We start from the raw sequence: 15,422 nt of genomic DNA, 5'->3' as shown, positions 1-15,422 counted from the left end.
TTTCCCCTCATTTGCATGAATCAGAGGCATTTTGGAGCAGAATCTCCTCTAATTGGCGGAAAGGCGTCAGGAGGGCCGTCTGATTGGTTAGTGTGGTTCAGGCAGCGTGAAGCAGACGTGGAGACATCTGCAGGTGTTCTCTCAGGATCACCAACCTTCAGCACACCTCCAGCCACACATCCGTCATCCATCCCCAACCTCACTGTCACCGGCGCCTGCTGCCTGCTCTTCTGCCATCTGTTCACAAGGAGAGCCCATTCAGATGGCTGTTGATGTTCATCCAACGTGCCCCCCCCCCCCCCCATCTTTTCATTTGTGCCGTTGCTCTGTTCTTCAGGTGGAAGCGGCCACGGACTCTGAGATGGAGGGCAAAGGCCTGCCACAGTACCACTCAGTGGGGGTTCAGGTGGAGGACGAGAAGAGGTGAGGGACGGGCAGCGTCCCCCCTGGTCTCCCCGTCCTTTTTGTGTCCGATCTTCTCTAATAATGCATTTATTTTTATTCGCGTTTGTTAGATTTATCGATCTGCTCCCCTTAGGCATGGCCGCTTCAGGCGCTCCAACAGTGTGACCACAGCGGTGCAGGCGGACCTGGAACTGGAAGGCTTCCCCTCCATGGAGGACAAAGGGCTGCAGTTCGGCGGGTACCAGCGCCACTCGGAGCCCAGCACGCCCACGCAGTACGGTGCCGTGCGCACCGTGCGCACGCAGGGCCTCTTCAGCTACCGGGAGGAGCACAGACCCTCCAGCGGGCCACCCAGCCCGCAGCCCGAGCCCTGGCTGGCCGAGCCATCGCTGGAGGGGGCGGAGGGGGCACGCGTGTCGCCCCTGCGCAGAGACGGAGCCTGGTACATGCAGCTGCTACACAATGAGAGCAAGCGCATGGAGGGCTGGTGTAAGGAGATGGAGCAGGAGGCGGAGGAACATGACCTGTCGGAGGAGAGTGAGTGCCGGGAGCCTGACCTGCATCCTCACACGGGGCACCAACATAAAACCTACGTAGCTCCAAAACACACAGGCGCACACAACACCATATCGACAATCTTCTTATGATCTTTTGGAAAGTCTTCTGGGATTTAAGGCATATTTTTGTTTGCTGAACTCTGTGTACAGTTTGTTACACTGAGTCATCCCTCTGTACTGCCTTCTCCACAGGCAGGCAGAAGGTTTCTGTGTTCTGCATAGAGTTGCTTAGTGGTTCTGTGCGACTGAACTTCATAAAGGTTCATGCAGGCTTCAATGTTGTTGTTTTGCCTGGTTTACTTGATTTCTTAATATTAAACTTAGAAGAAATCTTGCGATGATTTAGCTTATATATTCTATTGCTGTGAATGTATGATATATTGTGTACTGTCTGTGTAGACTCTCAGTCATCCAGGTTGTTGTAGTTTTAAGTCACTAAGTATTAATGACCTACAAAGCTTTCTTGAGATCCATTCCAAGGCAGTTTAACCCCTATTTACACCTGGTGACCCTAACGAGTCTAATGATGGCAGGATGGAGCGACAACTTATAAATGTATGAAACCCAAATGAGTCCCAGGGTCATTAGGGTCATTAGGTCCTGTGATCCTAATGACCAACAGTTTGACACCGTGAAGCAGTAACAACCCCACCAACCTGGGACTCCCAATCAATGTTCTAGGGCTGAATTAGATTTTCAAATGAGAGGTGAACATCTTCAAGCAGTTAAAAAAGAAATTCAATTGCCTCAAACTCAAACTCTAAAACTGCATTTAAAACTGGAGCAAAATTACACGAGTAGAGAAAGTGAAAGGTCTTATCTTTTCTGCCCTTAAGGGTGGTGCTTTTCCACAGAGGAGAAGCTTATGAATTAGCTGTGACTAAATTAATAGGCATAATGTAATAAAACATATCAAACATTCACTGACATTTGGATCTCTGTGCTTTCAGTTCTGGGTAAGATCCGAAGTGCAGTGGGCAGTGCACAACTTCTCATGTCTCAGAAATTCCAGCAGTTTTACTGGCTGTGTCAGCAAAATCTGGTAAGTCAACTCTTGCTTGTATGAGAAGCTGTCTCAGTACTGCTTTCAGTACTGTAACATCTGGGTACAACAAATTTACTAACCAACAATTAGCAGGATATACATTTGCATAAAGCTAAAAGACCCACCAGTGTTCATAGGCATTTAAAATTAGTGCATGGCTTTAAAACAAGCGCTACCCAAGTGAAATCTCGGTTTGGCGGAATCAGCATTTCATTGTTCAGCTGGAGTTGTGCACTCACTCTGAAAGTGGACAGAGCCGAGTTTGGACAGGGCCGAGTCTGGACAGGATTAGGTCTGAACAAGTTTGAGTCTGGAAAGGGCAGAGTCTGGACAGGGTTGAGTCTGGACAGGGTTGAGTCTGGACAGAGCTGAATCTGGACAGGGCCAAGTATGGACAGGATTGAGTCTGAACGGGGTTGAGTCTGAACGGGGTTGAGTCTGGACAGGGCAGAGTCTGGACAGGGCAGAGTATGGATAGGGTCAAATCTGGACAGGGCCGAGTCTGGACAGGGCCGAGTCTGGATAGGGTCAAATCTGGACAGGGCAGAGTCTGGATAGGGTCAAATCTGGACAGGGCAGAGTCTGGATAGGGTCAAATCTGGACAGGGCAGAGTCTGGATAGGGTCAAATCTGGACAGGGAAGAGTCTGGATAGGGTCAAATCTGGACAGGGCAGAGTCTGGACCAAGGTTATAATCAGGGCTCTCAAGTCTCACGCATTGAGCGTGTGACACACGCATTTGACCGTCTTCACACGCTCACACGCCACACTTCCGATTTCACACGGCGAGAAAAAAAAATCTAGTTTATTTACCTCCGATCCATATCTATGTCGCTGTCCACTGGCGATCGATTGCGATATACAAACGATATAAAACGATAACTAACTGTAACTATATTACATGTTTAGAAAACTAACTAAAACATTCTGAAATTATAGATAGGATACCCTTTGTTTTCATGTTTGTCAGTTTATTTATAAGTCTTGTGGACTGATATGAAATCAATTTTTTTCACTATTAGTTTTATATTAGCTGGCAGAAGCGTACGACACCTCATGGTCCGTCACGTCTCTTGTTTAGAGCTCCTGCTCGCCATGCTAGACTGCAAAATTACGACAACAAAAGTTGGAAGAAAACGGCGAGTCCTGTTTGGTATTTTTTAAAATATGACTACAAGAAAGACTACATGTCTTGTATTGAAAACAGGTGATAAAATATATGGAGTAGTTCTCAAGAGGAAAACACCCACGAATCTCAAAGCTCACACAATAGGGCTAACTGCCAGTACATTGACAAGCTAGCCTCTGATTAGCTCCGCCGAAAGAGAAGCACCATCCCGGCTAGGTAGCACCGGGAAGGAGAACCGTAATGGACCGTCTTCACCAGGGATCAAATAGCTGCTGGTTAGTTAATATGCAGAAAAACCGCAAGCGGGTGGATGCACTAGTTAATGAGTTGAGACTTGATGTCAACACGACTGTGTGACTCGATTGCCTTCAAAAAGTTTAGCTTTTCCCACGAACCAAAATAGGGTTACGCTCCTATGTTCGTGTCTGTCCTAGTCTGGCTATTTTCAGCAGCAATATTACACATTTTGCACTTAAGACTGTTGGTTGTTCAACAGTAATTGAATGCATGGTATATTTTGATGAGTTTTTATTACACAATATTTACTTTGAACTTTTTGAATCCTGCACCTGACAAATAACCCAAAGTATAAAAAAACTAAAACTAATACTAGAACTAATGAAAACTAAACTAAAACTAAGCTTTAAAAAATAATTAAAATAATAAAAACTAACAAACATGCTCTAAAAACTAATTAAAACTAACTGAGTTAGAAAAAAATAAGTCACAATGAAATAAAAACTAAACTATAATGAAAAATCCAAAACTATTATAACCTTGGTCTGGACAGGGCAGAATCTGGACAGTGTTGAGTCTGAACATGGTTGAGTCTGGACTCTGATTCATCCATATGTAGACAGATGGGTGAGAGAGGAGAAACAGCTCACTTTACCACTGTCCGTGTGTGTGGCACGTGTCAGCGCTTGGGCTTTTGATATTCCTATTCCTGTTAATTCAGGACTAAGAGGGAGAAAGTCAGAAGAAGTAGACAGGGGCATATCTTCAGATGATGATTTAACCTTGGCACTGCAGCGGTGAATCACAGTTGATTCAGACTACACTTTTGAAACTAACTATTGAAGCTAGAACTTTTATGTATTAACAATATAATACTTTATGAATCACATTCAGTGGTGTTCTGGCAGTCTTGAATTATGTTTTCCTTGTTTAACTAGGATATGTTTAGAGTTCATATTAAAATGCAACTAGGCTGTTTTTAATAGAAAAGTGCAATGCTGATTGCTACAGGTACTGTATTGAAATAGAGTTGTGCTCATGTGAATACAGTTCAGGTGGCTTAGACAGAAGAGGTGATTGGATTTCTATAGTAAAAGAATGTGGTGGCCTCTAGTGGTGTCTTTGGAGCCTTTCTGTAGTTTAGCAAATTTATATTCTGGTGCACAATAATAAAAAAATCTACTTGAGTAGTGATGAATTTTGGGGCGTTCTGACCCGCAGGACCCCAGCGCCATGCCCCGACCCACATCCCAGGACCTGGCTGGGTTCTGGGACCTCCTGCAGCTCTCTATCGATGACGTCACTGCCAAGTTCGACGAGCTGCAACAGATCAAGAGTAACGAGTGGAGGCCGGTGGAGAGGCCCGAGGAGCAGGCAAGTCACCCCATTAAAGCCCAACGTCCCAACTCCCCGCCCACTTGCTTCCTGACTCCCCGCCCACTTGCTTCCTGTCTCCCCGCCCACTTGCTTCCTGACTCCCCGCCCACTTGCTTCCTGACTCCCCGCCCACTTGCTTCCTGTCTCTGCTTTCCAGATATTCACTTTTTTAATTAAAGTTTCACCTAAATAATAATAATGGTAATAATAAACATTATTTAGACAGCACTTATATGTAACACAGTTTACAAAGTGCTATACAAAGAATAGAATGAACAGAAGAATAATGAAGCTTATTACATCCTGAGATCTGTCACCTCAGGTAGGTAGCCAAAATGATAAAGAAAAAGTTCAATAATTAAAAAATACTGTGAGAAATGAAAAGATATATTAAAGGAATTAATAAATAAATATAAATCAAGTATAAATGCATACAGAATTTTAAGACTTTGATTTAACATCACATTAATTAAGTAAAAGTGCAGCTGCATTGAAAACCTTAATTAAATAGAGCCTGGGAGAGGTTAAATAGGTTGTAAGTTAAAAAAAAATGTCTGCACCTTATTGACAGAATGAAATAATTGCTGTCAGCATAAGCAGAATATTTAGGACAAAAATGTAAATAATTTTAAGAAGCAAGCAATGCAACAAATTAGTGAAAGAAGAAAAAAATTGTGTGGTAATTATTTAATATATTTGCACATTTGCATTGAAAAATAGATTTTCTAGAATAGAAAATAGAATTGAAAAAAAGGTTGTTATGCTTGTCAAATAATAATGATAAAATAAACTCCATACCAATATGCCTTATGAATGAGAATGTAAGTTTATTTCTGCAGAAAGCCTCAACCAGTGAAAAGGTTCCAAACACACATTGCTCACCAGTTATATACTGGTATTTCCCTCCTTATATAACAAAAGCCAAGATGTACTGACCATGTGTTGTTCACAAATTGACCAAATATTTCCAAAGAGTATTTGGACCCAAATGTAAGACCCAAATGGCCTTAGCACAAATCGCCAAAATCGTATTACCTCAGGGTTCACTCTTAAAGAAATTAAAGACTGATATGCAAGCAAATGCAGAGCCTACAACCATAAAAACAAAGTAATAATCATAAAATATTCAAACATAAAAAACAACAATGAAACACCCATAGGAGATGATGATAATAATAAAGATTTCCCTAAACACAAACTGTATTTGCACAAAGGTCTAGTCATTAGTCCTGCCATAGCAGATGACTGTGTGAGCATACACATATATCACATACACTTTTAAGTACCTTAAAATATCAGATTTGGGGGTCGCAATAAACGTATATTATCAGCTAATACGATGTATGTGTAGTACTGCTATGATGCATGACATATGGCCATAAATCTGAAATATGAATGGATTCAACTTATAAAATTACTTAGTTCAATTTCACCAAAGATTATTCCCCAGATGAATCAGGGTTTGCTCTCACTCTCTTTATCTTTCTGTCTCGGTTTCTCTCTCTTTTTGTATTATTTTAAAGAGCCTGCTTTCACATTTGTCATTTGATGTGTTCACACCCTTTAGTACTAATTGGTTTATTAGTGAGGTTGGCAGTGAAGCCCATATCATCCTCACATTGGAATGCAGCAGAAACATGCCAGATGCTCGGGGGGAAAGTGAGTGGAACAGAATGAAAATTTTTTAAAGTCCAAAAAAAGGTCCAGATCAATAATGACATTCACAGCTAGACGTCACCAAGGGCGAGGGTCCCCCACGCTGAAGCCTGGGCAGCCAAGGAACGATGACTGGAGAAGTGTTAAGACTGACCTGCATCGACCATGGTGTCCTGTGGAGACCGTCACCTACGGTGGCTCTGAAAGCCCATCGCGATGCAAGCGAAAAAACGTGCTGCAAATACGCAAAACAAATTAATCAGAATGACAACGCATGCGCTACATTTCGGAAACGCGCTGCGAATTCAGAAAAGCTGCAAAACCAGCCACAACACAACGGAAATGTTTCTGGACAAATTATTTTATGCAGGGACTCTATAGGTTTTTCGCCATAAACAGTTGTGTTATACCGTTTCTCATTACGTTGAACGGGATTTAAGTAGTAAAGCTGTTTAAATGTAGTTAGCTAGCTACATTTAAAGAGCTTTATTAATTAATCCCCCTAGCTAGCTATTTAGATAGATAATAATTTGTGTTAAATGGGATTTTTAAAATCAGGATTTTAAAGTCTTAGTTTCTGTGTAAATACCTAGCTAGCAATATAAGCAGCTTATATTTACCCATAATATAAGCAGCAACTAACTAGTGATAAGTAAGCGGTTTTATTAAGCGGTATTATCACTAGAAAGTAGTAGGCAGACAAGAAAAAGGGAATGAATCTAATTCCTGTAGAAAATCTATATATTACAGTGAGTATAATTACAGAGAAGGGAAGGGATCAGTAACAAAATCTGCAGGTAAATGTGACCAAGACTGAGGTGGAATATATCTAGTATATAATAATATATACCGAAGAATTGAAGTAGACTGGATATGATTTCTTCCATAATATAACATTGGTGAACCTTTCTAATGTGAATTTCTAGGTCTTGCTTATAGATAAGAAAAAGCTATGACAAACTGAACAGATTGTGTAAAACATTGTTAATCAAGACTTAACAGACGGGGCATTACATAATCCAGATAGCATACGTAAGTACTCGTAGTGACCATTAGTGGTAACTAATAGTCTTCCACAGTTCTCCATCCTTGACATAGATGAGGTTATTTGCACTCCTAAGATGTTCTTTAGTGAAGAAGCAAGACTCATGATTAAGGATACAGCACGTGATGTTACTGCATGGAAGTAATTCTTAATGATCAGATTAAGGCTTAATAATCAGATTAAGGCTTCAATAATCTATGCAATGCTGGAGACCTCCATCCTTTTTTTTTTACAAAAAATAAATGAGTAGCCATCACAGGGAATGTGGACGGACAAATGAAACATTGAGATAGGTTCTCCTGAATGTGCTCAGCCTTTCTGTTATGTTTGGATTAAAGAGTACACACTAGAAATACCAAAACTGAGGCAGTACAATGTATCATGCATCAGAATTTGTGACGTTCTCTTTTTTTAGGGAATCTTTGCCACGTTAGTCCAGGGGTCAGCACCTGAGGTCAGTCTGAACGGGGCCCTACAGTCATATAAAACATCACCAGCACCTCACTTCCACAATTCAAGCACAAGCCTCCATGTAATCTGCGAAAACCTTTCACCATGTGACAGACGTGAATCAGAGTGAATGTGCTTAGTCTGACCCCGAGGAGCCCTGGAGTAAGAGTTCAGAATGTCACTGATACAGAACCTTCCACTGGTTTTGTATAGATAATGTATAGATAAACCAAGTCCTCACCATGCCAGTTCAGACTGTTACCATAGAGGATCATAAGTGCAGTCTGATTTCAACCACTACCAGTAGCTAGAGTACAGAATTTCAGGGCATAATTAGACACAGTTTCCCAGACGGATCTTAGAGAAGCGTTTCCCATTGGTTCTGCAAGATGAAAGATAGTCCTGAAGTCTTAAACAAACTGTTCGTAGATATAAAAGTTTTTATGTTACATTAGATTGCCGTAGCCCATCGAGAGAGAGCCTTATCCGCCAAACAAGAAATGACAAAGGAAATCTGTGACTCATCAGTCCAAGGAGGGGAGTGACTAAAATATCGCAAACACAGTATCAAGGAGCCCCAGCAGTTATCAAGACTTATCAGTGCTATGGAACTTATCAGGTGTGCTACCCAGGAACACCGTGGTTGAAGGCAGCAGCAGAGTGATTCAGATTGGCCGTGGGGATTGAAACATGAAAAGTTTATAATGTACTTGACAGCTTCTTCATGCAATTTGCACTGTGCTTCTACTCACCTTGGTGTTGCGTGAGGACACTAACTGATTGCACAAAGTTTTATCAAAACTGCTGATGCTGCCTTAGAAGAAATGCATGGGTACACCCTGCAGTGCTCAGATCTGCACCCAGATCTACCGTTTGCATGGTATCAAAGTATTCCTGTGTATAGCCAGTCCTGTGCAGTTTAAAGTGTATAAATATGGTTAATGGTTAATATGGTCAATGGTCAATATGATGGTCAATATGATGGTCAATAATGAGATATAACATAAGCAAGCACATACTGGAAAAACAGTTGAATAAGTGGTCGATGTTGAGAAGTCCAAACAATAAAATACAATCAGCAAAGATAAGTACCAAAACCCGTCAGAACACGGTGAAGGCACTTGGTAGGCATGGGGAAACCATGGTAATACGTCACGAAGAACTGGCGGAATAGCATAGTGAATATAAGGAAACCTAGACTGAACACATGCACATCAGTGTTCAGGAGATGCTGAACAATGAGATGGGTTGTGGTTGGTGGTACAAGGTGACGCAGGTGTCATGTGGCTTTCTGGGAACTTAGAATTTTTAATTTACTATATATTATTTTATCTTTACCCATTTTAGGTGACTAGCTGGTGTTCATTTTAAAGCTGACTACATGGTTTCCTCTTTTAGGAGAGGAAGTGGCCTCCGCCCATGCCAAAGAGGCCCCCAAAAGGAAGGGGAGCGTTAATGCGGGAACGCTCTCTGGACCTGCAGGACCGTCAGAGACAGGAGGCTCGTCGAAGGCTCATGGCCGCCAAGCGGGCCGCGTCCTTCCGCCAAAGCTCCGCCACAGAGCGGGCGGACAGTATAGAGATCTACATCCCCGAGGCCCAGACCCGACTATGAAACCCCGGCTTCCTCGTCCTGGTACTCCGTCCCGTCAGCATGTGTGTGGGCTGCTACTACCACACCCTACTCACCACAGTCTTGCCCTCTGTGTTCCCAATCATGTTCACACCCTGCTACACGTACACGTAATAATGCCATCCTGTCATCGCCACTTCTGTAGTGGTGTCAAAGGCGGCCCCCTCCGTATTCTGAGTGAGATTTTGTTGTCCACTTAAAAACAAACAAAAACAAAACAATACTATTGGAAACAGGACGTGGACTGTGCATGACGTGACCAGACGCCGGTAGAGATCAGCTTATGCTTTCTAACATATTCAGGATGAGTCACAGAGTAAATTTTGTTTAAGCTCATCTGCAGTATGTGTCCACAGCTAAAGCTTCTCTTGGAAGGCATCCGTTAAGGTTTGCAGCTTGTACAGAATATTACTTGTGTCCGCGTGTAATTCTTAAACACCCTTGACAAGAAGTGGACAGTCAAAAAATTTGGTGAGGTGAACTTTTAGAGAACTTTTTCATTATTCATCTAAATTTGAAATGAAACAGTATCCTTTTGCAAACAGTTACAGACTCTACATGCTAGATAAAAAGAGAATATATTAATATATTATTTTATATTATATTATACAATGCATTTTTGCACCTAAAATGATTCCTGTTTGTATTTCCAAGGGAAATGTCGGTGTTGACACTCACATGATAATGTTGCAGTTGAATTGCAAAGAATGCTACGGTGATTGCTTCTAACGTCCACAACGATTTATTCCTCTCATTTCGAAAGAATTCTCTATAGCTTAATCACGACCCAACTACGTAATCATACATGACTCATACTCGCTGACAAACCAGACCCATTCAGCAAAAAAAAAAAGAAAAAAAGAAAGTGATAGAGTATGTTTTAGCTTATGTCATGTACAGTGTTATCCTGCGTTTGGCACACCTATCTTCCTCAAGGTCTTACCACTTCTAATGTAGTTTGGGACATACAGGTACAAATGACACTTTAATAGTATTCAATTACTGTATATGGTGCTGCTTTCTACTCTTAATAAAGTCCCTCTCCTAGCCCTTATGTGCACAACACCATAATCCATCTATGGAGTTTTTAATAGAGATGCGTGTTAACATCGTATCACAGTGCATCCCTAATTACAAGCCTTGCTCTGTGGAAAGGAGAGGTCTTTGTTTATGGGAGATAATTGTAAATGATTTTTGCATTTCACACTTTTTCAGCAGTGTGAAAATGTGTCCAACCCCCCAAAATCAACAGGAAGACCCCATGGATGTGTAGATGGAAGACCGAATGAGCATTTGAAAAGACACCTGTGGTCTTGGGCAGCAGTGCTATTATATGTCATGGCATCCTTGTATGATACTGGCATGTTCTCATGCACACAAAATGGCAGAAAAAGCCCCTTTTGATTAACTAGAATCCTAGTTTTTCACATCAGTCAGCAAGCTATAAACCTTCAGACCCTTATTTTCACTGGGTCTCCAGTAAAGATGTCTCAAGGCTGAGACAGGCTGAAGTTCTCCTTCCCTGTATTATTTTTTGTTTATTTCTTCGTTTTATTTCTTTGTTTATTTAAATTTGTTTTAGTTGGTACAGTGCATCCATTTTGAGACTACATAGCTGCTGATTTATTAAAACACTCAAAGTTATGAATGAATAGCTTACAAAACAAAACTTAATGTAATTTTCCATGCTCCGACAGTAATGAAATGTTATAAAATAGTGTCCCTGATTAAGAAAAATCTAAACAATACAAACCAAACAAAAATAAACAAATAAACAACAAACAGCCAAGACATTCTGCATAAGACACATGATAGATTTTTTAATAGCCTTTTCCAGTTTAAATTAAATGTATCCTCATTCTATTTTTAGTTTTTGTCCAGGTTCCTTAAATACTGTATTACACGTAAGATGTTACTGGGTATTTTTTGTAGAGTATTGCTGTTGAGACTACAAGGCTTCAAATGTGCTGGGGGAGAATGTTTGGGTATTTACACATTCACACGTTCATTCCTCCATTGCTGTCTAGCCGGATGAGGTCAGCAGAGCAGACAGACCCATACAGAACCAACATGAAAAGTAACAGCACTGCATTATTTCACAGATTCATGGATTACAACCCATTCGTCAAGACCCCTACAACAGCTGAAATTCACAGGTGGAAAATCTCACACTGACTCAATGCCAAGTAGCTGCCTTGTTCATTTATACTTGTCCCTTATATGCATTGGCATGTCTGACTGTGTCCGGTCCGTCAGTACCGAATCATAAACAGTGAACAGCATTCTGTAACTCTCAGCAGCTCCCATCACTCGTGCCCATGAGCAGCGAACCGAACGAGGGAGAATACTGGCTTTGTCATTTTTCCTTAACCTGGCCGCCTTAAAGCCAACTCAAGCAAAAATGTGTGAATGTGCGTACTGCCTGTGCTTCTACTGCTGCAAAAGAACTCACGTTCTTCTTTTCAACTAATAACATTTAGAACACAAATGAAATATAAACCACTATTGCTGCTACAGAAAGCTTATACGATACTCGAAACTCCCAATGGAAACATCAAATAACTACTGTGAACAGTTTGATGGCTGTATTAGACTTCTCCCTCCGTATGCTTAGACCGTTAAACGGCGATAAAATGTAAGGGTTAGGGAGCTGGATCTTCACATACGTTTTGAGGTTCCTCTTAGTCCAAAATTCTCCAGTTCTTTGACACATAACTCTCTTCATCATATATATATATTTTTTAGTATATATTTTTTCTTTTTTTGTGACAAATGGGATGTGTTAAGGTAAGGTCTACTTACAATGCAGTTCAAACATATCCGAGTTAGAAAAGAGAGTGTAAGGTACATAGTGTGATCAGTACTTAACACACTGGAACAGTTTTTGTTGTTTAGGTTTTCCACTCCAGCATATTTGATTGGAAAATAACAATTACAGGTTAACATGCAGAATCAGCTTCCACTGTGCAAGTATATTTACACCTGTAATGCAGGAGAGCAACAGAAGTCACAGCCCTTTTTTAAACAGTCCCCCGTAACGGCCATAAGTAATTGAGAAACTGGTTACTCACTAATTCTGGTCAGCTGGATGTAATCATGTAATTAGCAGTTAGCAGGACAATGACACAAGAGGCTAAAAGGAGTAGATTTTAGAGGATTTTCCATGTAGTCTGTTGCTGGTGTCTCTCAACAGCAAAGAAATGTCAGTGGTGGTGATAGAGGACCACAAGGGGGCTGAATCAGGCTGAAATTTCAAAATAAACTAAAAAATAAATTGCATCTGTAAAACACTGGGTGGGTGAAACCAAAATGTTACAACAAGCATGCATGAGTGAAGTAAGCATTAGAAAATCATTACTGTCATTCATGGAAAAAAACACAGTTAAAAAGATCAGGAAGACTTCCAGGTTGGAGCCATAGGAATATCAAAGGATACAATTCAGAGAAGAATACAGAGATATGGCTTCACAGTGTTGACCATCAGTGAACCACTAGTAAGAACCAGAACAGTAATAGTTAAAATACATTTAAAGGCTTGGGACAAAACAGGCCTAACCGAGTGGTAGTGGCTTGGTATGTATCCCTGCCAATGGGACCGATTCATTCAGTCTTTATGAATGAGGTGACTGCCAATAGAGGTGACGGGGTGTATGTGTCTTAAAAGGGTGGCATTCATATGGAGGAAGACAAAGGTTGGCATAACAGATATTCTCAGTATAGTGAGGTTTCCTCCTATTCAAGTTGGTATTCTACATGTTTCAAATCCAGTGTTCTGGAGGCTAGAATGAAAACAGAGAAAATTTATATATATATATATATATATATATATATATATATATATATATATATATATATATATATATATATATATATATATATGATGACCCAGAATAAGATTATAAGAGAAATTTATGGTCTGGCCACATGAATGATTTGTCGTGGTCCATCAGGCAAGTGGATTCTATGTCAGGTTTTTGTTTCTTTTTCTTTGAGTCCTCGTTGAGTCAGCTATGCAACCAAATTTTAGGGACTCCCCAAATCCAGTTAAATGCAAAATATCACCAAGTGTATAGTAGACATTATTTCCAGATGGTAATCACTGGAATCCATCTGGTCTTTAGTGTCGCTTGTCAGTCCATGTGTCGATAAACCAAGTAATAAAGACCTGTGGAACTCTGGTTTCCTGCTTCAGATCTTTATAGAAGATGGACACAAATGTGTGCTGGTTGCAGGACATCCAAGACTGAGAAGAAAAGGAGAGAAGTGGATCTCTTACGATTAGTTGTCTAACTACATTACTTCAATGAGTGGATTTATTGAGTTTAGACTTAGAATTAATTCTTTGCTCATCAAAGAAAATTAGCTCCGTGCAGCCCTGCTTATTTCTTCCATAGAACGTTGTCTTTTCTCAAACTACCAGAATGCAGAACATTAAAAACTCCCACTATCCTCACAGACTACCAGAAAAAAATGTTTCCCAGCACTCAGTATGTCACGAGCACCCCACCTGCCTGTCCTGCCTGTCCTGCCTGTTCACCTAGACGTCTGCTGGGTTTTCCACTTTAGAAAAATCCTTTAGAGTCACTCTTGATCATACTGACAGAGATGACAGAATTTACACTGTTCTGCTTTTAAACTAAAGACTAAACTGTTAAATGGAACAATGTCCAGACCAATCTTAAATGCAACTTTTACCTTTTACACAAACTGTATACTCCCTGAACAGAGGTGCTGACAGGTCCCCAATCGCTGCTAATTATGTACTTTAAGTACAGTTCCCATCTTGCACAGTTTGTACATTTAACATAGTGCTTTAATGGGCCAAGGACTTGTGGGCCACATACTTTCCTAGTTACATTGCATAATAATAATGGAGCACAGAACACACCCAAACGACTATACACTTTTCTCCAATCAGCTGTTACACCAAGGACCCCTCTCCATTCAGTATCTAAGATTGCATGATCATCAGCTATTGGATGATTTGTTGGGTTACTTAGAAAGAAAAAGATTATGAACGGTGTTGTGGAGGTTTGTTACTGCTGTCAATATATTTTAGCGATACGTGTTCAAATGAGTGCCATCATGTAATGTGCCATGTGTCTTTTCCATTTTTGAATAGAAATATACATTATCAATGGTGGCATTATCCATAGGTGCCTTACAACAGACAGATGGCTGGGTGAGTGTCAGAGGAAACAGGTCACGGGCAGATACTGAACACTGCTCTGGTTATATGATGTTGTTTATGTGACTTTTATGTGCGGTCCAAAGGGCTGGGGAGAAGACTGCTTTAACTGAGCCTTTTTATTGACTTCTGCTCATCTCATAATTCTAGGCAATAGTTCATGGTTTATTTGGCTTGGGTCCGAATAGATGGGGTATAGTTTGGTTCATGGATTGGTTTGTGCAGGACAGCTCTCTGTTAACTGATACTGGAGAGGCCAGTGAAGTTCACATGTTAATTTCCATTTATCTTTTAGATACATAACCAAGCAGGTCTTTATAATAGTGATGTATTTTCTATTTCTGTTCAGTAAATGTGCTGAGATGAAGGTGTGTTGTAAGTTGCTTTGTATGAACAAAGTGACAGTGCAGTTCATTAACGGTTTGTGTTGTAATCTCTTTTACTGCACACTCACTAGGGCTACAGGTTTTTCACTGTCCTGTGTCAGTATCAGTTGCCTGTTTGTGGAAAAGAGTTGCGTGAACATCCATGTTTTGTCTCAGTGCCGTTACTGACAGAAAGCATCATAGCATATCACACCACAGGCAGACGCTCAGTAATATCAGCTCCTTGGTTTTCTAAGCCGAGGCTGACTGTGCATCTCCGAGCAGGTCCAGGCTTCCCTGAGCACTTCTCCATGCCTTTGTCCTATGCAGCAGCTT

The 15,422-nt window shown here is 40.9% G+C and overlaps 1 protein-coding gene across 1 annotated transcript; it reads left to right on the top strand.

The window, feature by feature from the left end:
* Positions 1-293: 293 nt before the first annotated feature.
* LOC143523275 (disks large-associated protein 2) lies at positions 294-13,319 on the top strand. Its single transcript, XM_077017649.1, has 5 exons — positions 294-423; positions 539-942; positions 1,913-2,004; positions 4,595-4,747; positions 9,300-13,319. The coding sequence occupies exons 1-5, from the start codon at positions 362-364 to the stop codon at positions 9,513-9,515; spliced, it is 927 nt and encodes a 308-aa protein (XP_076873764.1). The 5' UTR covers positions 294-361; the 3' UTR covers positions 9,516-13,319.
* The last annotated feature ends 2,103 nt before the right edge of the window (positions 13,320-15,422 follow it).

This window comes from Brachyhypopomus gauderio, chromosome 9, assembly GCF_052324685.1.
Source record: "Brachyhypopomus gauderio isolate BG-103 chromosome 9, BGAUD_0.2, whole genome shotgun sequence".
Classification (NCBI taxonomy): Eukaryota; Metazoa; Chordata; class Actinopteri; order Gymnotiformes; family Hypopomidae; genus Brachyhypopomus; species Brachyhypopomus gauderio.
This window is presented reverse-complemented; position numbering and strand designations above follow the sequence as displayed.

Bases quoted from the DNA above. Each gene is read 5' to 3' on its own strand.
- LOC143523275 (XM_077017649.1), top strand. From the start codon at position 362: ATGGAGGGCAAAGGCCTGCCACAGTACCACTCAGTGGGGGTTCAGGTG. The intron at 2,005-4,594 runs GTAAGTCAACTC...TCTGACCCGCAG, and splicing joins GGCTGTGTCAGCAAAATCTG to GACCCCAGCGCCATGCCCCG. The intron at 4,748-9,299 runs GCAAGTCACCCC...TTCCTCTTTTAG, and splicing joins TGGAGAGGCCCGAGGAGCAG to GAGAGGAAGTGGCCTCCGCC.